The sequence below is a fragment of the Camelus dromedarius genome, chromosome 6 (genome assembly GCF_036321535.1).
Source record: "Camelus dromedarius isolate mCamDro1 chromosome 6, mCamDro1.pat, whole genome shotgun sequence".
NCBI classification, from domain to species: Eukaryota; Metazoa; Chordata; class Mammalia; order Artiodactyla; family Camelidae; genus Camelus; species Camelus dromedarius.
In genome coordinates this window covers 39200535-39217668 of record NC_087441.1, presented here as the reverse complement: position 1 = coordinate 39217668, position 17134 = coordinate 39200535, and the positions used below count along the sequence as shown (strand labels likewise).

Genomic DNA, 17134 nt, shown 5'->3' with positions numbered 1-17134 from the left:
TTTAATATCCATTAATATTACCAGATTAAGCCCTCATCAGAGTATTTCCAACTCACAAGGGAGAAACGGCCAGAAACAGTTTAAAATTTTCAACAGAATATCTCATCATAGAAGAATTGCTTCATAAGAATTAAAAATGAAAATGAAAATGAAACTGCTTTCAAAATAATTGTGTCAGTGATTCATTTGTTAACCAAGCACAGTAGTAATTTATTGATATTGAGTTAATTAAAGTGATATTCAGTAAATCATCTGAAGAAATATGTCCAGAGAAAATAAACTTGCTTAAGACTGTAAATCAACCCTTGCCCATGAGTCTATTCTCATCTTTAGTAGACCTGTATTACAAAAAATAATTTGTATAGACAGGATTTCAAAATTGTAGAATAGATAAACAAGATTATACTGTATAGCACAGGGAATTATACACAAGATCTTATGGTAGCTCACAGAGAAAAAAATGTGACAATGAATATATATATGTTCATGTACAACTGAAAAATTGTGCTCTCCACTGGAATTTGACACAACATTGTAAAATGATTATAAATCAATAAAAAATTTTTAAAAATTGTAAGTTATTATTATTATTTTGTTAACAAAATTAACTAATTTTATTTTTGTTAATAAAATGTTGTGGAAATTTCTCCTGTGTTACATAAGCACTTTCATACTATCTTTGTTCTTACCTCTCAGCCTACAAAGCTAAAATATTTAGCATCTGGACCTTTACCAAAAACGTTTGTCTACCCCATTTTAGAAATAGATTTTCTTATTCTGTTCAAAAGGTTGTAGCCCATGCTATCATTAGTAATTTTAATTTTGAAATTGTTCTAGAAGTGGTCAGTTGCAATATTTCAAGGTAGGCTCTGGTGTCCTTTTAAGTATCTCCAGGATGTTGGTGTACTTCTTTACTTTCTGGTATAACAAGATGTTTCAGACTCATTAGTACTTTCTTTGCTCCATCTCTGTGATTAGTCATTTCTCCTGAGTCCTCTTCATAAAAAATGGTATTTAGAAACCAAGAACTTGGCTTTATTTGTGCTCACTGCTCTGACTTCTCATTGCTTTTATGTCCCCCAGCAGACAGACATAGGAAATATAATATGGTACAATTTGATGTGATAAGATATGATGTGTTCCCAATTACCTTAATGCTATAAGTTCTTAAAAGACATAAGAAGACAAGATAAATTGATTAGAGTGAGGAAGATGAACTAGTTATTTTATCACAAATATACACAGCTTTCTAAATTCTTTCTTCCATTTTGCCTTTGCTTAATACTTTGGACAGACAATTATTGGAATAGGGACCATTCAAAACCTTAAAAAACCAAGATTTCACTAAGCTTTGGAAAGTTCCATGGAAAAAAGACTGCTAATATTATTAGTTGCTACATATACCATATCACTTTTTGGTATATAAATGAGAAAGCTAAAACAATGCCTTCGATAACTGATGCAGTACTGTTTTTTTGTTTTTTGTTTTTTTTTTAACTTGTGTTCCTACAGACTAATCTAGAGAGAAAGAATGGAGGAAAGATCTCAGAGCATCTCAAAAGACCCCTAGAGAGTTTAGTTCAATGAAAATTCATGTTATGAATTCAGAAATTCTTAGCTGAGCTATTAATTTAAATAAATATTCTATTACCATCGATTTCTACATTTCAGGCTATGCCACTCTCATGAAATGGATTAGCATTTAATTTACAAACATTATGTGAAACAAGAGTAGTTCGAACATTTAAAAACTTAATGTACCCTCAGGTTAAACCCTAGTTCATACCAGTAAAGATTTGTACATTGAAAGAATTAAAAATATCCTCTAGGATCAAATACTGTGTTTAGTGGAAATCTGAGAATCATTAGCAAAGAAGAGCTTATGTGGGTTAGGTAACTGAAGAATGAGTGAGAACTCCCAAGAGATGTTAGTACAGATTTGAGACAAATGCTCATTGTGTAGAATACAGAAAATATAGGCTGAATCTTCCATAATGTCTCAAAAATAGAGTGAAAGGGCATCATTTAGGGGATGGACAACTCTGAGCATTTTGAAAAATGAATTTCAACACTCAGTGAGTTTATAAGACCCTTGGAAACTTCCATAGGCATAGCCAGTTTTACATAAGATGTTACAAATAAAAGAAATGAAAAATGCACACCAGCTCTCTGAGATAGGTTGGAAAAGATTTTAATAAAAATTTCATGACCAACAAAGTTGCCTTTACAGTTTTCAAATACATCCTTTTTTGTGTGTTCTTTACTTGTCAACATTACGTAAACATGCCTACTCGTTACATAATGCTCTCTTGAGTATTGCCAACGGTTTTGATTACTTTGCTGTTTATGAATAACATATTCTTTTCTAATGTTATCATAATCTTACTCAATTTGTCCAAACTGATCTACCTGCCAAAGCCATGGAACAGCACTCATTGGTCAAGACAAATTCTTCACAGACTATTTCTTCCTCAGCAGCACACCAACCCCTACCATCCCTAATTAAATCAGAAGCGGATTTTGCTTCATCAGTGCATCTGTAACAGTGAGTAGTGAAAGGGTAGGCTTGGCCGCTTTCAGCTTTCCCCCTCTATTCAGCATACAAATGTATTATGTTTTTCTCCTCAGTTTTCTGTTTTGTCTTCTGGAATTTGGTGCAAGAATAAGGAGAAACAAGATGTCCTTTCTCTTTACAGTCACTTTCTCCTTTATTAATAAAAAAAAGATACAGTATATCTCTTGACAATGCTGAGATCCTGCTTGAATCCACCCCAGATCCCACTCTTTTTCTCTTGTTTCTGTGACAAACAGCTCTTTTAATTCTCTTTCTCCTGAGATTGTGCAAGACAGACTAAACTATAAACAGCAAAGAAGGAATGATGTTCAGAATGTTCAAGAGGGCTGCCTGACACTCTTTCAACTTTTCTCAACATTCAGAGTTTGTGGACTTGGTGATTTTTAAAAGGTGTCTGGGGTGACATAAATTCTGATTCTACCAGTCTGAAATAGGGCCTACAACATGAAAGGTTATCCAGACTCTCAGGTTATTCTAATACAGGTGATTTTTTCTCTTACTCAGGAAAACGCTAACTTTTGCCTTCCTCTATTGATCAAGTGAGTTAGATTGTTTGGAAGAAATAAATGTTGTTTCTTGACCATGCAATTTCAACAAAGCCATAGTGGCAACTTTTTAACAGATTTATTTTCTTGGTGTGCAGAGAAATTTTTAAAAATTACATAACTGAAATATATGCTGGTTCTAAATCTAACATTATTAGAACTTCTGGGATTCCCTCATCCATTTAACGTTTAGGAATAAATTCCTCTGCAGATCAAAACTAAAATGAGGTATCACTCATTGTAGATACCTCAGTAAGAATGGCCATCATTAAAAAGCCCACAAATAAGTGCTGGAGAGGGTATGGAGAAAAGGGGACCCTCCTACACTGCTGGTGGGAATGTAATTTGGTGCAGCCATTGTGGAAGACAGTATGGAAATTCCTCAAAAAACAATAAGTAGACTTACCATATGACCCAGCAGTCCCACTCCTGGGCATTTATCTGGAGGAAATTCTAATTCAAAAAAGCACATGTACCCTGATGTTCATAGCAACACTATATACAGTAGCCAAGATATGGAAGCAACCTAAATGTCCATCGACAGTGACTAGGTAAAGAAATTATGGTATATTTATACAATAGAATACTACTCAGGGATAAAAAAAGAATAAAATAATGCCATTTGCAGCAACATGGATGGACTCAGAGATTGTCATTCTAAGTGAAGTAAACCAGAAAGAGAAAGAAAAATACCATATGATATCAATCATATGTGGAATCTAAAAACGAGAGAAAAGAGAAAAGAAGACACTAATGAAGTCATCTACAATGTATAGATCAAAAATATAAAATATAAGAAACTGTGGAAAAGAGTTTAAAATCATGGACTCTGGCCACATAGTCTGGCATCAAATCTTACAGCTCTGCTAGTTGGGAAATCTTTAACAGTTTGCTGAACATCTTGTCCCTAAATTTCCTCATCTTTAAACAATGGTGATAACAGTACCTCTAGACACATTGGGTAATAGGAAGATTAAATGATGTAACACGTTAGGTGGTTAGTATGGTAAATGAATTGATAAACATATGACATTTACACGGTGCTTGGCACATACTGAACACTCAGGAAGTCTTAGTCCTTATTGTAAAATACCAAGAACTTGTAAAGTGTTATATTTGTTTTTACTTGTAGGTAATAATTATGGACAACACAGATGTAAAATTATTGAAATATAAAGGCTATTACTTTGAAGGTTCTTTGGCTGATGTTGATTTTCTGGAGCATCTAGATGACTTTGAAATTAGAGATGATGATGTCTTCATAATTACATATCCAAAATCTGGTAAGTCTGAGGAGTGGGCCACCTGTTTTATTCTTCACGCTGATCTTGTCATACATGTGTACAGTGTGCCTCTTTCCAGACACTGACAGCAGCCCAGCCTATTATTAGTCAACCTTTGAGGATCAGAAGAGAGGTTAAATAAATCTCAAATCTATGATATAAAGTCATTTGAAATGCTTATATTGTCATTTCTGTTAGCAGTTATGAAGAAACCAAATACTGAGTCAATAAGAAATATTTGGTAAATGCTGACCTATAGACTTGGTCTGAGAATGAAAGAAAATATATTTAAAAACTCAGTAGGATTTTTGTTAGCAGCATATCTCAGCCAGAACTAATTCAGAATATGACTTCTAAGTATTCTAATTGCTTTGTATTTCCATATAATAATAAAATAAATTTGATGAAAACAAATTGCTCTCAACATGACATTCCCAAATCAACTTATTTTTTATATTAACGCTTTTTAGAACATAAGATGACTGGTGTATTGAGGCAATATTGTACGGAGTGGATAACTGTCTCAAAGATACACTGGAATCTAAGTCTTTAATAGAAATACAATTATTTCTGATTTTTATGAAAGTGCTCCAGTTTTTCCCTTTACCATCTACTTTGAAATCCGTGACCTTATTTACTTTCCCGAAATTAGTAACACATTCCTTTACCCTTAGATTCTTCCCCTCTGCCAGACTTATCAACATATCTCATTTTTTTTTTTCTCCCTTAGTTGTCAGTGGCATCTCAGTTTGCTTAGTTTGAGTTCAAGCACTGTAGTCCATAAAACAGTTTTTCCTTTACCCTTAATTTTGCCCAAGTATTTGGAAAACACTCACCAATCCTCAGCCCCGTCTGCTGGGTTCTTGCTCAACTTGGGAGAGATTAGTGAGTTTCCCCAGAATTCACTAAAAACTGTATCAAATCTGTCATGTAGATAAGTCAGTTTAGTAGTGACATTTGCAAGATTTTGACATTTCACGTCCTCTCAGGGCATTGATAGTATTCATGAATATAGATGCAAAAATTCTAAATCAAAATAAATCAAGCAATGTTTAAAAAATACTCTATGACTAGGGTGGGTTTATTTCAAGAGTCAAGATTTGTTTAAAGATTTATTAATGTAGTTCAACCATATTACTGGAGTATAAGAGAAAGCCTATCATATCATCTCAATAGTTAGGAACAAGCATTCAATAACATTCAGCAGCTTTTCATAATAGAAATCATTAGCAAACTAAGGAGAAAAGGGAATTTCCTTAACTTGATAAACAGAATGTACCCAAAACTACCAACAAATATCATGTGCAACAGTGACACAGTTAAAATATTACATTTAAAATTAGGAACGAGACAAGAATGCCTACCTCTGTTATGCAACATTGTATGGGAAGACCTATACTACACAATAAGTTAACAAAAAAAAAGTGAAAGAGGACTTGAGCTCTTAATTTGTCTATAATTCTAAAAGACAAAATTCTCAGAAAAGTAACTAAGGAAGGAGAAACAGAGGTGGTCAGAGGAAATTGTGAAAACAGACTTTACTTGAAATACAGGAGAGAAAAGGAGTTGAAAGGTTAATCTCAATCACTACTACTGTGAAACACCACAGCTCTTCAGAGTAAAAAAAACTGAGTCCTTGATTTCATGTTTACTAATTTTAACGCAAAATACATACAAACAAAAATTTTGGACAAGTTTATTGGCACCTTCAGGGTGGTAAAAAGAAATAAAAATCTCCAAATATTTTGAGATGTGTGGCATGATAATTGACATATATTTTTAAAAATTAATTTAGGGTTGAAAACAAGATTATTTATTTTTACAGGTACCATATGGACTCAGCAGATATTAAGCTCAATTTATTTTGAGGGTCATCGTAACAGAGCTGAAACTGTGGAAACAATTGACAGAGTCCCCTTCCTGGAATACAATATGCACAAGATGGACTATCTCAAGAGACCATCTCCTCGCCTCTTCAGTTCTCACATCCCATATTATTTAGCACCAAAAGATCTCAAGAACAAAAAGGCTAAAGTATGTCACAGAAATACAAACAAAAATGATTTCTGTAAATACTGCTCTCCAGTCCCATTCATCCATATCCTTTCAAATGTGTTTATTATAATTTTTCTGATCCTACTTTACACATTAAAAGTATTATGAAATTATAAGTATATACATGAATTGGGATCTCACACACATTGTTTGCAGTGTAATTATATGATGTATAGCAAAAATTATTTTGTCACCACTTAAAATTCCATTCTTTTTAATGATTTAGTAGGATTTTATTGTATGGCTATATATATTGATCGTGTAATGATGAACAGGTAAGTTATAGAAAATGTACAAACTATATTGCAATAAAAATTCTTATAGATTTTCTCACTTTTTTATTGCAAATATCGTCCCAATTAATAGTTTACCTTTAAAACTTGTTGAATGTTTCCATTTCATGTAACCAACAAATCAATCTTTCCTTCATAGTTTCTTGCTCTTGAGTCTTGCTATATAAACACTTCCCAGCCAGAAAGATTGTGCAAATACTTTCAGGTTTTTTCTAAATAACTTTGAATCTTTATTTTTTACACTTAATTATACATTATATCTAATACTGCAGGTGACTTGAATATGACCATTGTATGATATTTGTTAAGGGGGTTGGCTAATTGACTCAAATATGATGTAATTACTTAGTCTTTCCCTACTGCTTTTCTTAATATATTGTTATTGAAGTATAGTCAGTTTACAATGTTGTGTCAGTCTCTGGTGTACAGCACAATACTCCAGTCATATAGGAACATACATATATTCATTTTCATATTCTTTTTAACCATAAGTTACTACAAGATATTGAATTCTGTGATTATGTCTTTTTCATTTATTGGTAGTGATGAAAAACTGTGTATCCTTTCCTTTGTACATTTTTCAGGATATCAACAGTTTTTTATCATTTTGGGGGGGTTCAAAAAACTAGTTTATTTTAAAAAATAATTTAATGATTTTTTACTTTAGTGATTTCTCCTCTTATTTTAATTAATATTTCCTCATATTTTGTTTGAATATATTTTTGTCATATTTAATTAAGTGCTATAATGATCGATGTCCAATATTTATTTCTATAATATTGACATTTTAAAATGATTACTGTCTTTTTCACTATTGCTATGAGAATAATGTTGTTAGTATATAAATATATAAACTATCTTTTCAGTTTTAATTTGCTGCTTGGCCCAAATTATTCTGAATAATTTTTATTTCCAAATAAAATATTTTTAAATGTTTATAAAATTAAAAATTTTTTTCCATGTTGATTATTCTTATTATGAAATTATCACTAGGTAAGGATACAGTAAGAGTTCTAATTTTTGAAATTCATTAAGAAGTTTTATGGCCAATTACATGATCAATTTTTCAATACATTTCATAACTACAATAAAAAATGATGTATATTCTCTACTTGGGACACTAACAAAAACATATATAAAATAAATTTGGTTAAATAATGTTGTAAATTAATTATGTTAATCATTTTATACTAATGTCTAAAGATAACTGTGTAAATCTCTCATTATGGTTGTTGCTAAATTGAAATCTTTACAGACTTTCTAGAATTTGTGCTATTTACATTTTTCTATTAAGTAATTCAGTATATAGTCTCCTATACTGCTGGTCATTGCAAACAAATTATATGTTGTCCTAGCGAATCATTTGGCTTTAAATTCTACTTAACTATATATTATTGCTTGTTTTCTCTTTCCCTGAGGTTTTGACACATGCCTTTTCTCGTTCTTGATTTTCAGTGTTACTTTTGACTACTGTATAATTTTGCATGTTATGTAATTCTACAAGATCTATACTTTCCCCTCATTGAATACTTAGGCTATTCCAATATTTTGTTATCATAACACATGCTGCTCTGAACATAATTATGTTCCCTAGTGTACATGAGCACGAACTTCCCTAGAGTTTACACCCAAGAATAGAATTCCAAAGACACAAAGTACAAAAACATTCAACTATATATGATTATGCAATTTTTTTTAAACCAAGCAATTGCAGCATAAATGCTGAAACCAGTAGTGTATGAATTTCTATTTTTCTCTTAGTAATTTTTCCAATCAAACTTCTTAATTTTTATCAATTTGGTTATTATAAAATGCTATCCTAACTTGATCTTAGTTTACATTTATTTAATCAATGATGAAATTAAGCCATTTCTGATATGTTTATTGTCCTTAATTATTTCTTATTCAATGAAATAATTGTAACCTTTGCCAATTTTTTGGCAAAAGTTATTATGTTGTTTGTCTTTTTCTTAGTGATTTGTTGTATGTTACAAATATATATGTGTGTACATACATATATATAAAATTCTAGATACTAATCTATTATTGGTATCTGTGTTGCACCTCATATTTTCTTGATTTTTGTAATAATATGGTATAGTTTAACTAAGAGCATTGTTAATTTTAATGAACTCCAACTGATACATTTTTATGTATTTCTATATAAGAATGTTTTTCTTATTTAGTATGTAGTTTTTTTTACCGAAGACCAGAAATATAGTCTTTATTTTTTTGGGTGTCAAAGTTTTGCTTTCAAATGTAAATTGTTAATCCATTCGTATATGTGCTTTTATATATGTGTGAGGTAAAAATACATTTTATTCCCCTTTTTTTTTTCCTATATGGACTATTATTTATTTTCTATATGGACTGTTAAATAGGTTTTCCTTTTTTCACTGATCTCCAATGCTAGTTTGTCTGGATATCAAACATCAGTTACTGCTCACAAGAGGTAAACATCTTCTATGTAGGTAATTTTCAAATTTAATCAATTTACATTAAACAATTTCACTTTTAGCAATCAGTTCTAAATGCTTCCACAAGTGAAAAGTCATAAGAATAAAGTTATTTATTGCAGCAGTCTTTTTTTTTTAGGTTATCTCTCTTTTTTTTTTTAACTTTTTTTTATTGATTTATAATCATTTTGCAATGTTGTATCAAATTCCAGTGTAGAGCACAATTTTTCAGTTATACATGAACATACATATTTTCATTGTCATATTTTTTTCTCCATGAGCTACCATTAGATCTTGTATATATTTCCCTGTGCTATACAGTATAATCTTGTTTATCTATTCTACAATTTTGAAATCCCAGTCTATCCCTTCCCACCCTCCACCCCCTTGACAACGACAACATAACACCATTTGCATCAACATGGATGCTTCTGGAGAATGTCATTCTAAGTGAAGAAAGCCAGAAAGAGAAAGAAAAATACCATATGAGATCACTCATATGTGGAATCTAAAAAAAAAAAAACAAAAAAACCCACAAACAAAGCATAAATACAAAACAGAAATAGACTCGTAGACATAGAATGCAGCAGTCTTTTTGATAGCAAAAACTTGGGAACAACTTAGTTTCCATGAGTAGCAACCTGGATTAAAAAATATTTTCATTCATATAATGAAATACTAAGTTGGTATTTTAAAAACTGTAAGGATAAACAAGAATTGTTCAAATTGTTTCATTATTTTCCCTGCAGATAATTTATATCTACAGAAACCCCAAGGATGTTTTGACCTCATACTTTCATTTTTCAAATTACTTGGTTACATTAGAAGCTTCAGATAACATGGAGCAATTCATGGAAAGGTTTCTAGAAGGAAAAGGTAACTATGAATTTATTTGTCAAGCAAAATGTTTATAAGTCAACGTTGCCATTTAGCCAAATTCTCAAACCCAGGGAAGATATTTTATGGAGATGGAGAAGGGTAATCATAGAAGGTGGAATGCACACAAGTGGTCGCTGTTGTCTGTCTACTTAATCTGCCACCCAATGGCTTTTTTTTTTTTCACCAGGACAACTCTGGGGATTGTCAAGGTTGCAAAAGCATACTGTCTAAGAAAAATTTTGGCAGGAGAATAAAAGAACCACAAAAGGTCTAGCAATTTAACTTAGCTAGATCCAAAACTAGATACATGGGGTCCAGGGTAGCTAATTATCTAGGTGGGTGTAGTTTTTATCATAGCTCTGGGGTAGGCCTTGTAAGACAACTGTGGAAGTCTCATTCTAACACTGAGAAGGATAGACCGATGCAAGAGGCTTGTGGAATGTGGAATCAGGGCTCTCACACACTTAGAAGTTTATATTCAGGACTGTCTTGTTGTAGGTAAATAAAGTTGTTATCCACAGATCTTTAAATAGACAATAATAGGAGAAATAAAGACATGTCTTCAGGAGGAAGAAGTAGGAAAAGTAAGTGGCTAACCTTAAAGAAGTCTTCAAAATTAGTCCTTTGGGATTCTCTGCTCTGTATCACTGCTTTCCTACAGACATAGAGTAACTCTCAAAGGTAAGTTTCTATCAAAATAGTTTAATTGTTTCCCACAAGACCAGTTTTTAAAGATACTATAGATGTCCAGTGGTTTGGAGCTTAATTTGCTTTCTGATGATCTTCAAGCAGAAAAACCATACTATAGTTTGCTATATTATAAATGCAACATCTTTACCTTATTATTTATTCATTTTCCACAGTGGTAGGAAGCCTTTGGTTTGATCATGTCAGAGGCTGGTATGAGCACAGACACGACTTCAATATTCTGTTCTTGATGTATGAGGAGATGAACAAGGTAAGAGAAGAAGGTTATTAATTTTTCATTACTTTTTTGAAAACTTTTCTTATCTTGGTTTCAATGAACCACATTCTCCTAGTTCTCTTTGTACTTAACTACATTTCAGGCTGCTTTTGTGGGGCTGGGTTTTTTTTTTTTTTGCCAATCCATTCATTACTTGTCTTCCTCAGGGCTCTCTTCTCACAGTACACACTCATCATTGGTGATTCCTTCTCATGTAGTAATAAAGGCAAACTCAGTTGTGTAGAACACCCATAGTTTAAGAGAGAAAGGGCACTGGGGACCACGGGGATGAGACACCACTAAGATGTGGCTAATTAGCAGAGGTGAATGTGTGTCCTAGGTTGCAAGTTAGTCTTATTTTTGAAAGAAAATCTTGAAACCTAGCTTTCCTGTGAAATCACATAATGTTTACTCTTTGTCATCCAGTTAAAGCTGTCTTAAAATGTTGCATAAACCACAAAACACATTAAATTGCACTATTTTGTAATCTCTGATTGACATGTTCATTCCCTAAGATGGAATTTATTCACTTATTTCTTCAAAAATTATTGAATGCCTAATATGTGACAGGCACTAAATTATGAGAAAAAGAGGACTGAACCTTTAATTCATAGATCTCATCATCTAGCAAGGAAGACAGGTGTTCCCAAGCAAGTATATACAATTAAAACTATGATAAGTATTATTAAGAAAAACTGCAGATATGATATGATTAGGTGGAATAAGAGGATCTGGTACTATCAAAGTTGATAGGCAATGTTTTCTGAAAAAAGTAATGTGAAATCTGCAAGCTAATGAATTAAGAAAAGGAGAGAGCAAAAAGAAAATTCTAATGCAAGGAAAAAGAATGTGCAATTTCCTGAGAGGTTAAAGTGCATGACATCTTTGAAGAATGAAGCAAGAAGAAAGGTAAGGCAAAGTATTAAAAGATTAAGAGAGAGAGGTATATACGAGCCAGAGTGTTCAAGGTCTGTAGACTTTTATTATACATTTATTTAATAAACGGTGGTGATTTCTTTCATCCTAAGAGCAGTAAGAAGGAAATCAGTGGTACAATTACAATTTTCAGAAAATATTCCCATCTGTGGATTGAAAATGATAGTAGTGAATATAGGCAAACTAGTTAGATACCAGTGTGGTAACAGACTGAAAATTAATGACGCTTTGGATTAGAGTGGTATCTTTGAGAATGGTGAGAAGGTAGCATATTAAGACATATGTTTAAGGTCAAAAGGAAAGGGATCATATATGGGAAAAATGATAGAGAAGTATTAAGGATGCTTCCTTTATTCTGGTTCATAGATCTGTGTTGATAATGGGATCATTCATGAAGGTGTTTAGGTAACACTGAATCTCAGAGGAGAAGATTATGAGATTGGTTTTACAATTATTTGTGTCTTTTAAAATATTTTTAGCAATATTTTGTAGTTTCAATACACAAAGCTTTCACCTTCTAGGTTAGGCTTATTCCTAATTATTTTATTCTTTTTGATGCAATTGCAGATGGAGTTATTTTGTTGATTGACTTTTTGGATTGTTCACTGTTAGTGGATAGAAATACAACTGATTTTGTATATTAGTTTTGTATCATGCAAATTTGCTCAACTTGTTTATTAGTTCTAACAGATTTTTTGTGGGATCTTTATGGTTTTCTATGTATGAAATCACGTTGTCTGTGAACAGAGATAATTTTACATCTTTTCCAATTTGGATGCCTTTTATTTATTTTTCTTGCCTAATTGTTTTGGCTAGAACTTCCAGTACCATGCTGAATAAAAGGGATGAGGATGGGCATCTGTGCCTAGTTCCTGATCTTAGGGGAAAATCTTTGAGTCTTTGATATATTTGATATATGGCCTTTTTATGCAGAGGTAGTTTCCGTCTATTCTCAGTTTGTTGGGTGTTATTTTATCATGAAAAGTGTTGGATATTGTCAAATGCTTTTCCTGCATCAAATGAGACGGTTATGTATTTGCTTTTCCTTCATCTGCAAACATGGTATCTCATTCATTAATTTTCATTAATTATGTCAATCATCTTTGCATGCCAGAAATAAATCCAGCTTTGTCACGGTGTATAATCCTTTCACTATGTGACTGAATTTGTTTTATTGCTAACTTGTTGACCAATTTTGCAGCTTACTTTTAAAAGTGATAGTGGTTTTTAGTTTCCTTTTCTTGTAGTGTTTTCCTTTCTAGAGTATAAGGTAATGCTGGTGTTATTGAATGAAACTGGAAGTATTCCCTCCACTTTAAGTTTTTGGAAGAGGATGAAGACATTCTTACATAAAGAAACATTATTTAAATGTTTGTTACAAATCACCAGTGAAACTTTCTATACCTGTTTTTTTTTTCCTTTTTTTATCGTATTTAATTAGTCATTATTCTTTTTATTAGGAAATTGTGGACACTTAACAAGGACAAATATCACGTAATTGATCACTTAACATTCCCCAGCACCTGGCACATTTCCTGAAACATAGAAGATATCCTACAATTTTTGATTAAATAAAAAAATGAAGATGAGCTAACCTCATAAAATCCAACAGTAGGAAGCTCTAAAAAAGCTGGCAACAAGAGCACTCATTTTCATAGAAGGAGTAATAAAGGAATATATCCTTGTCCTATTTTAGATTTAGAATAAGTCCAATCAGTTTTAGTTTTCCAAAATGTGATAAAGATGTGGCCTGAAACTCCTGCATTTCTTTTAGCTTAACATTTTTTCATACTCACAATTCTTCTAGGATCTCAGAAGTTCTGTGCTTAAAATCAACCATTTTCTTGAGAAAGAACTGAGTGAAGAGGATCTGGATGCTGTTGTGAATCAGGCTACATTTCAGAACATGAAGTATAACCCACAAGCTAATTATGATGGAATTTTGAAACATGAAATTGGGACAAGAACAAATGATGGACATTTCCTGCGCAAAGGTGAGGCTCAGCGGTTTAAAGAAGCAGAAGTGTTGAGAGTTTCCTCGAGCCGTTGGCCCCAACACTAATTAAGAAGTGCATCCAAATGTCTCTCCAAGCATTGCTATTTGGTCCCTAGAGAGTAACAAAACTCTTAATTGAAAATGGCCCTGAAAAGTGTTATCAGGAAACAGATCAGTCCTTTAGTAAAGGGCCTGACACTTGAAACTGATGATTAAATGTTAGGTTCCTTCTAGTTTGTCCCTTACACTTCAACATTTGTTAGTAAAATCTTATCTGAAAGCAAAAGATATACAGGACAAAGAGAGCTCCAACTCTTACTTTTCTGTATTTCTCTTAGAACATACTCAAAGTTAAAACGTATCTTGGTGTGAGAGAGGGCATTTGCATTACTGTTATTTACTCATGTACACATTTCTTTATTGTAACAAGTAGATTTATAACACATTAATACAATCTGCTATGAATATGGTTATTCAGCAACATGCAATAAATTTTGATTGTGTTCCTAAGCTCAACATTTTTAAATTTAACCTTTAATGTACATTATTCTAAAACATAACTGGTACATCTTTTATTCTCTAATGTATTCAGAACTTAACATTATGATGATTGACACTGATTAATTTAGTTATGTAAAGATCTATTGAAATTGCTTAGATACTGATAGTTTTAAAAAATCACTGGTTCTTCTTTGTCCCATTTATTATTACCTTTCTTTTCTCATTGCTCAACTAGATCAGAAACAAAGCATTCCTCATGTATATAACAGCTTGCTAACTGTGCCAATTGCCAATAATTAAGATTATGAAGAATTTGATAGGTGAAGATGTTAAATTGTTCATCTTTATTTTAAAATGGGCTTAATGTTGGTTTCAAACTTCAATCAGGTAAAACTGTAACAATGACAGTTGGGCACCCTCTGTGATTTTGACTTTATTACTTAATAATCTTTGTTTCATATTTTCAATTTTGAGAATAAATACTTATCCTAAACGGTTGTTACAAATTATATTACATGATAGATGTAATTTGTCAAATACAGTGCCTGGAGTTTAGTAAAATGTATTTCAATATTTTAATTTCCACATATATCTTAGTTTGGTTTTTCCTTTTAAAGGAAGGTTATCCTTTAATGGGCATTGGTGGTAGAAGTCTAACAGATAAGGATCAAGACTATAACTCTATTATTTGTGTTGCTACATCCTAAGTTTGTTTCTTAGCTCACCCTTGTATAAGGAAAGGTATCAAAACCCCATGGAGAACTAACAGATATTCAGCTTGGCTTGGAGATGAGATTAAATTGTGTTGGAGGAAACATTTGCCCTGACATCATCTTACCCAGGTGTTATTTATGTGCTTGTCCCACTAGGTACCATTGGAGACTGGAAACATCACTTGACTGTGGACCAAAATGAAAGATTTGACAGAATATTCCATAGGAAAATGAAAGATTTTCCCTTGAAGTTCATCTGGGATACAAATGAGGAGTAGAACCAATGCAAAAAGTATCTTATAAAAATCAATTAGTTAGAGAGCATATTTTAATATGTGTACTAATTTGTGTTTTTCTTACAAATGTTAATTATAAAACTTTATTAATAAACAAAATGAGTAAACTCCTTAGATTGATTGACATGAGTTTGATGAAATTTTGAAATTTCAAAAATTAAAATGATTTGGAAGATACTCTACATTGTTATCCTGTAAAGTGAAAGAAAGAAAGGATGTAATATGAGTTGTAAGTATCTTGAGAAAGTCTTCAGCAGTGTGTATTTTTTTCTTATCTACAAATAAATTTAGGATCAATCAAACATTAAAATCCTTTCATTCTTCTAATTAAATTTTAATTATTTGGTTTTATATCAATGTTTATGTCAAATAAATAGAGAAATCACGTGAAACAGAAAAATCTGTTAAATAATTTACCACAGCACAATGTTTACACTAAAGATCAAAGTTTCAAAGGTGGATAAATCATCTGATGGTTCAATCAGGTAACTACTTGAATAAAAAAAATTGTATCTATAATATATAACTCATTAACTAATTCCATATGTATCCATAATAAGTGAGTCAATAACTAATTTTGTGTATAATAGTTAAATATTTAAAATAAAGTCTCTTTGAATAACTAGAAGAATATAGGTGAATCTGATCATAATTCCCAAATGGGGGGAAACTTGTGAAGCATAAACCAGTGGAATAAAATTGAAAGAAAAAGTCTAGTAAATTTAAAATCAAACATTTCAAGGCACCACTTTCCATGACAATCAACAAATGGAAAGAACTCAGTGTTCATGTGCAGTAAGGTAAGTAAGTAAATTGTGGCACACATACATGGAAACACTATACATATCAGTAAGGATGTATGAATTACAACTACATGGGAAATGTACATGCATCTCAGAAATATGCTACTTATTGGGAAAGAAAGGCAGACACTTACTGCATGAGTTATTACACAAGTTTAAAAGTAGGTAAATTTGATCTATGGGTTTAGAAGGAGAGTGGTTACTTTGGTGAGTGGTGTAGTAACCCGTCAGGCAACTGAGAGAATTCTTGAGGTTGTGCGCATATTCTGGTTTTTAATCTTAGTGCTGATTCCATAGGTGCAGTCACTTTATTAATATTCATCAGGCTCTGTATGTGTAATTTGTGATTTTTTTCCTTTATTTTGTCATATATTAATAACATTTGTGACTAATTCATAAACATGAAAACATTTATAAGACCATGCAAACAAAAAGCTTGCAGTTCATAGAAAAGTCAAAGCATTGATTTATAATAAGCAAAATTTAAAAACTGGAGAATGCTCGTTGTTAGAGAGAGTAAGATGAATCACATTTTCTCATATAAGTTGTGGAAATGGCATTCAGTTCAAATATTATTTATAGCAATTTTGAAACAGAATCAAAAGTCTTAAAATAGTTACATCCTATAATCTCATAATTTTATTTTTGAAAACTTCTGAACTCTTATTCAATTAATTGAATTCTTTACAACTAAAATTTTGCCTTCACTGTATTCCTTTTTTCTAACTAACATACATTTCCCTTTCCATGATATTGGGTTATTTTTATTGCACAGGTTAAAAAATCGATTTACACCTTTGTGGAGAACATGAATCTGGGGTTTTTTCTTCATTTGAAAC

At 31.7% G+C, this 17134-nt stretch overlaps 1 protein-coding gene across 1 annotated transcript; it reads left to right on the top strand.

Moving 5' to 3' along the window:
- Positions 1 to 4261: 4261 nt before the first annotated feature.
- Positions 4262 to 15474, top strand: LOC105088330 (amine sulfotransferase). Its single transcript, XM_010979144.3, has 6 exons — positions 4262 to 4403; positions 6229 to 6437; positions 9957 to 10083; positions 10950 to 11044; positions 13794 to 13980; positions 15353 to 15474. The coding sequence occupies exons 1-6, from the start codon at positions 4262 to 4264 to the stop codon at positions 15472 to 15474; spliced, it is 882 nt and encodes a 293-aa protein (XP_010977446.1).
- The last annotated feature ends 1660 nt before the right edge of the window (positions 15475 to 17134 follow it).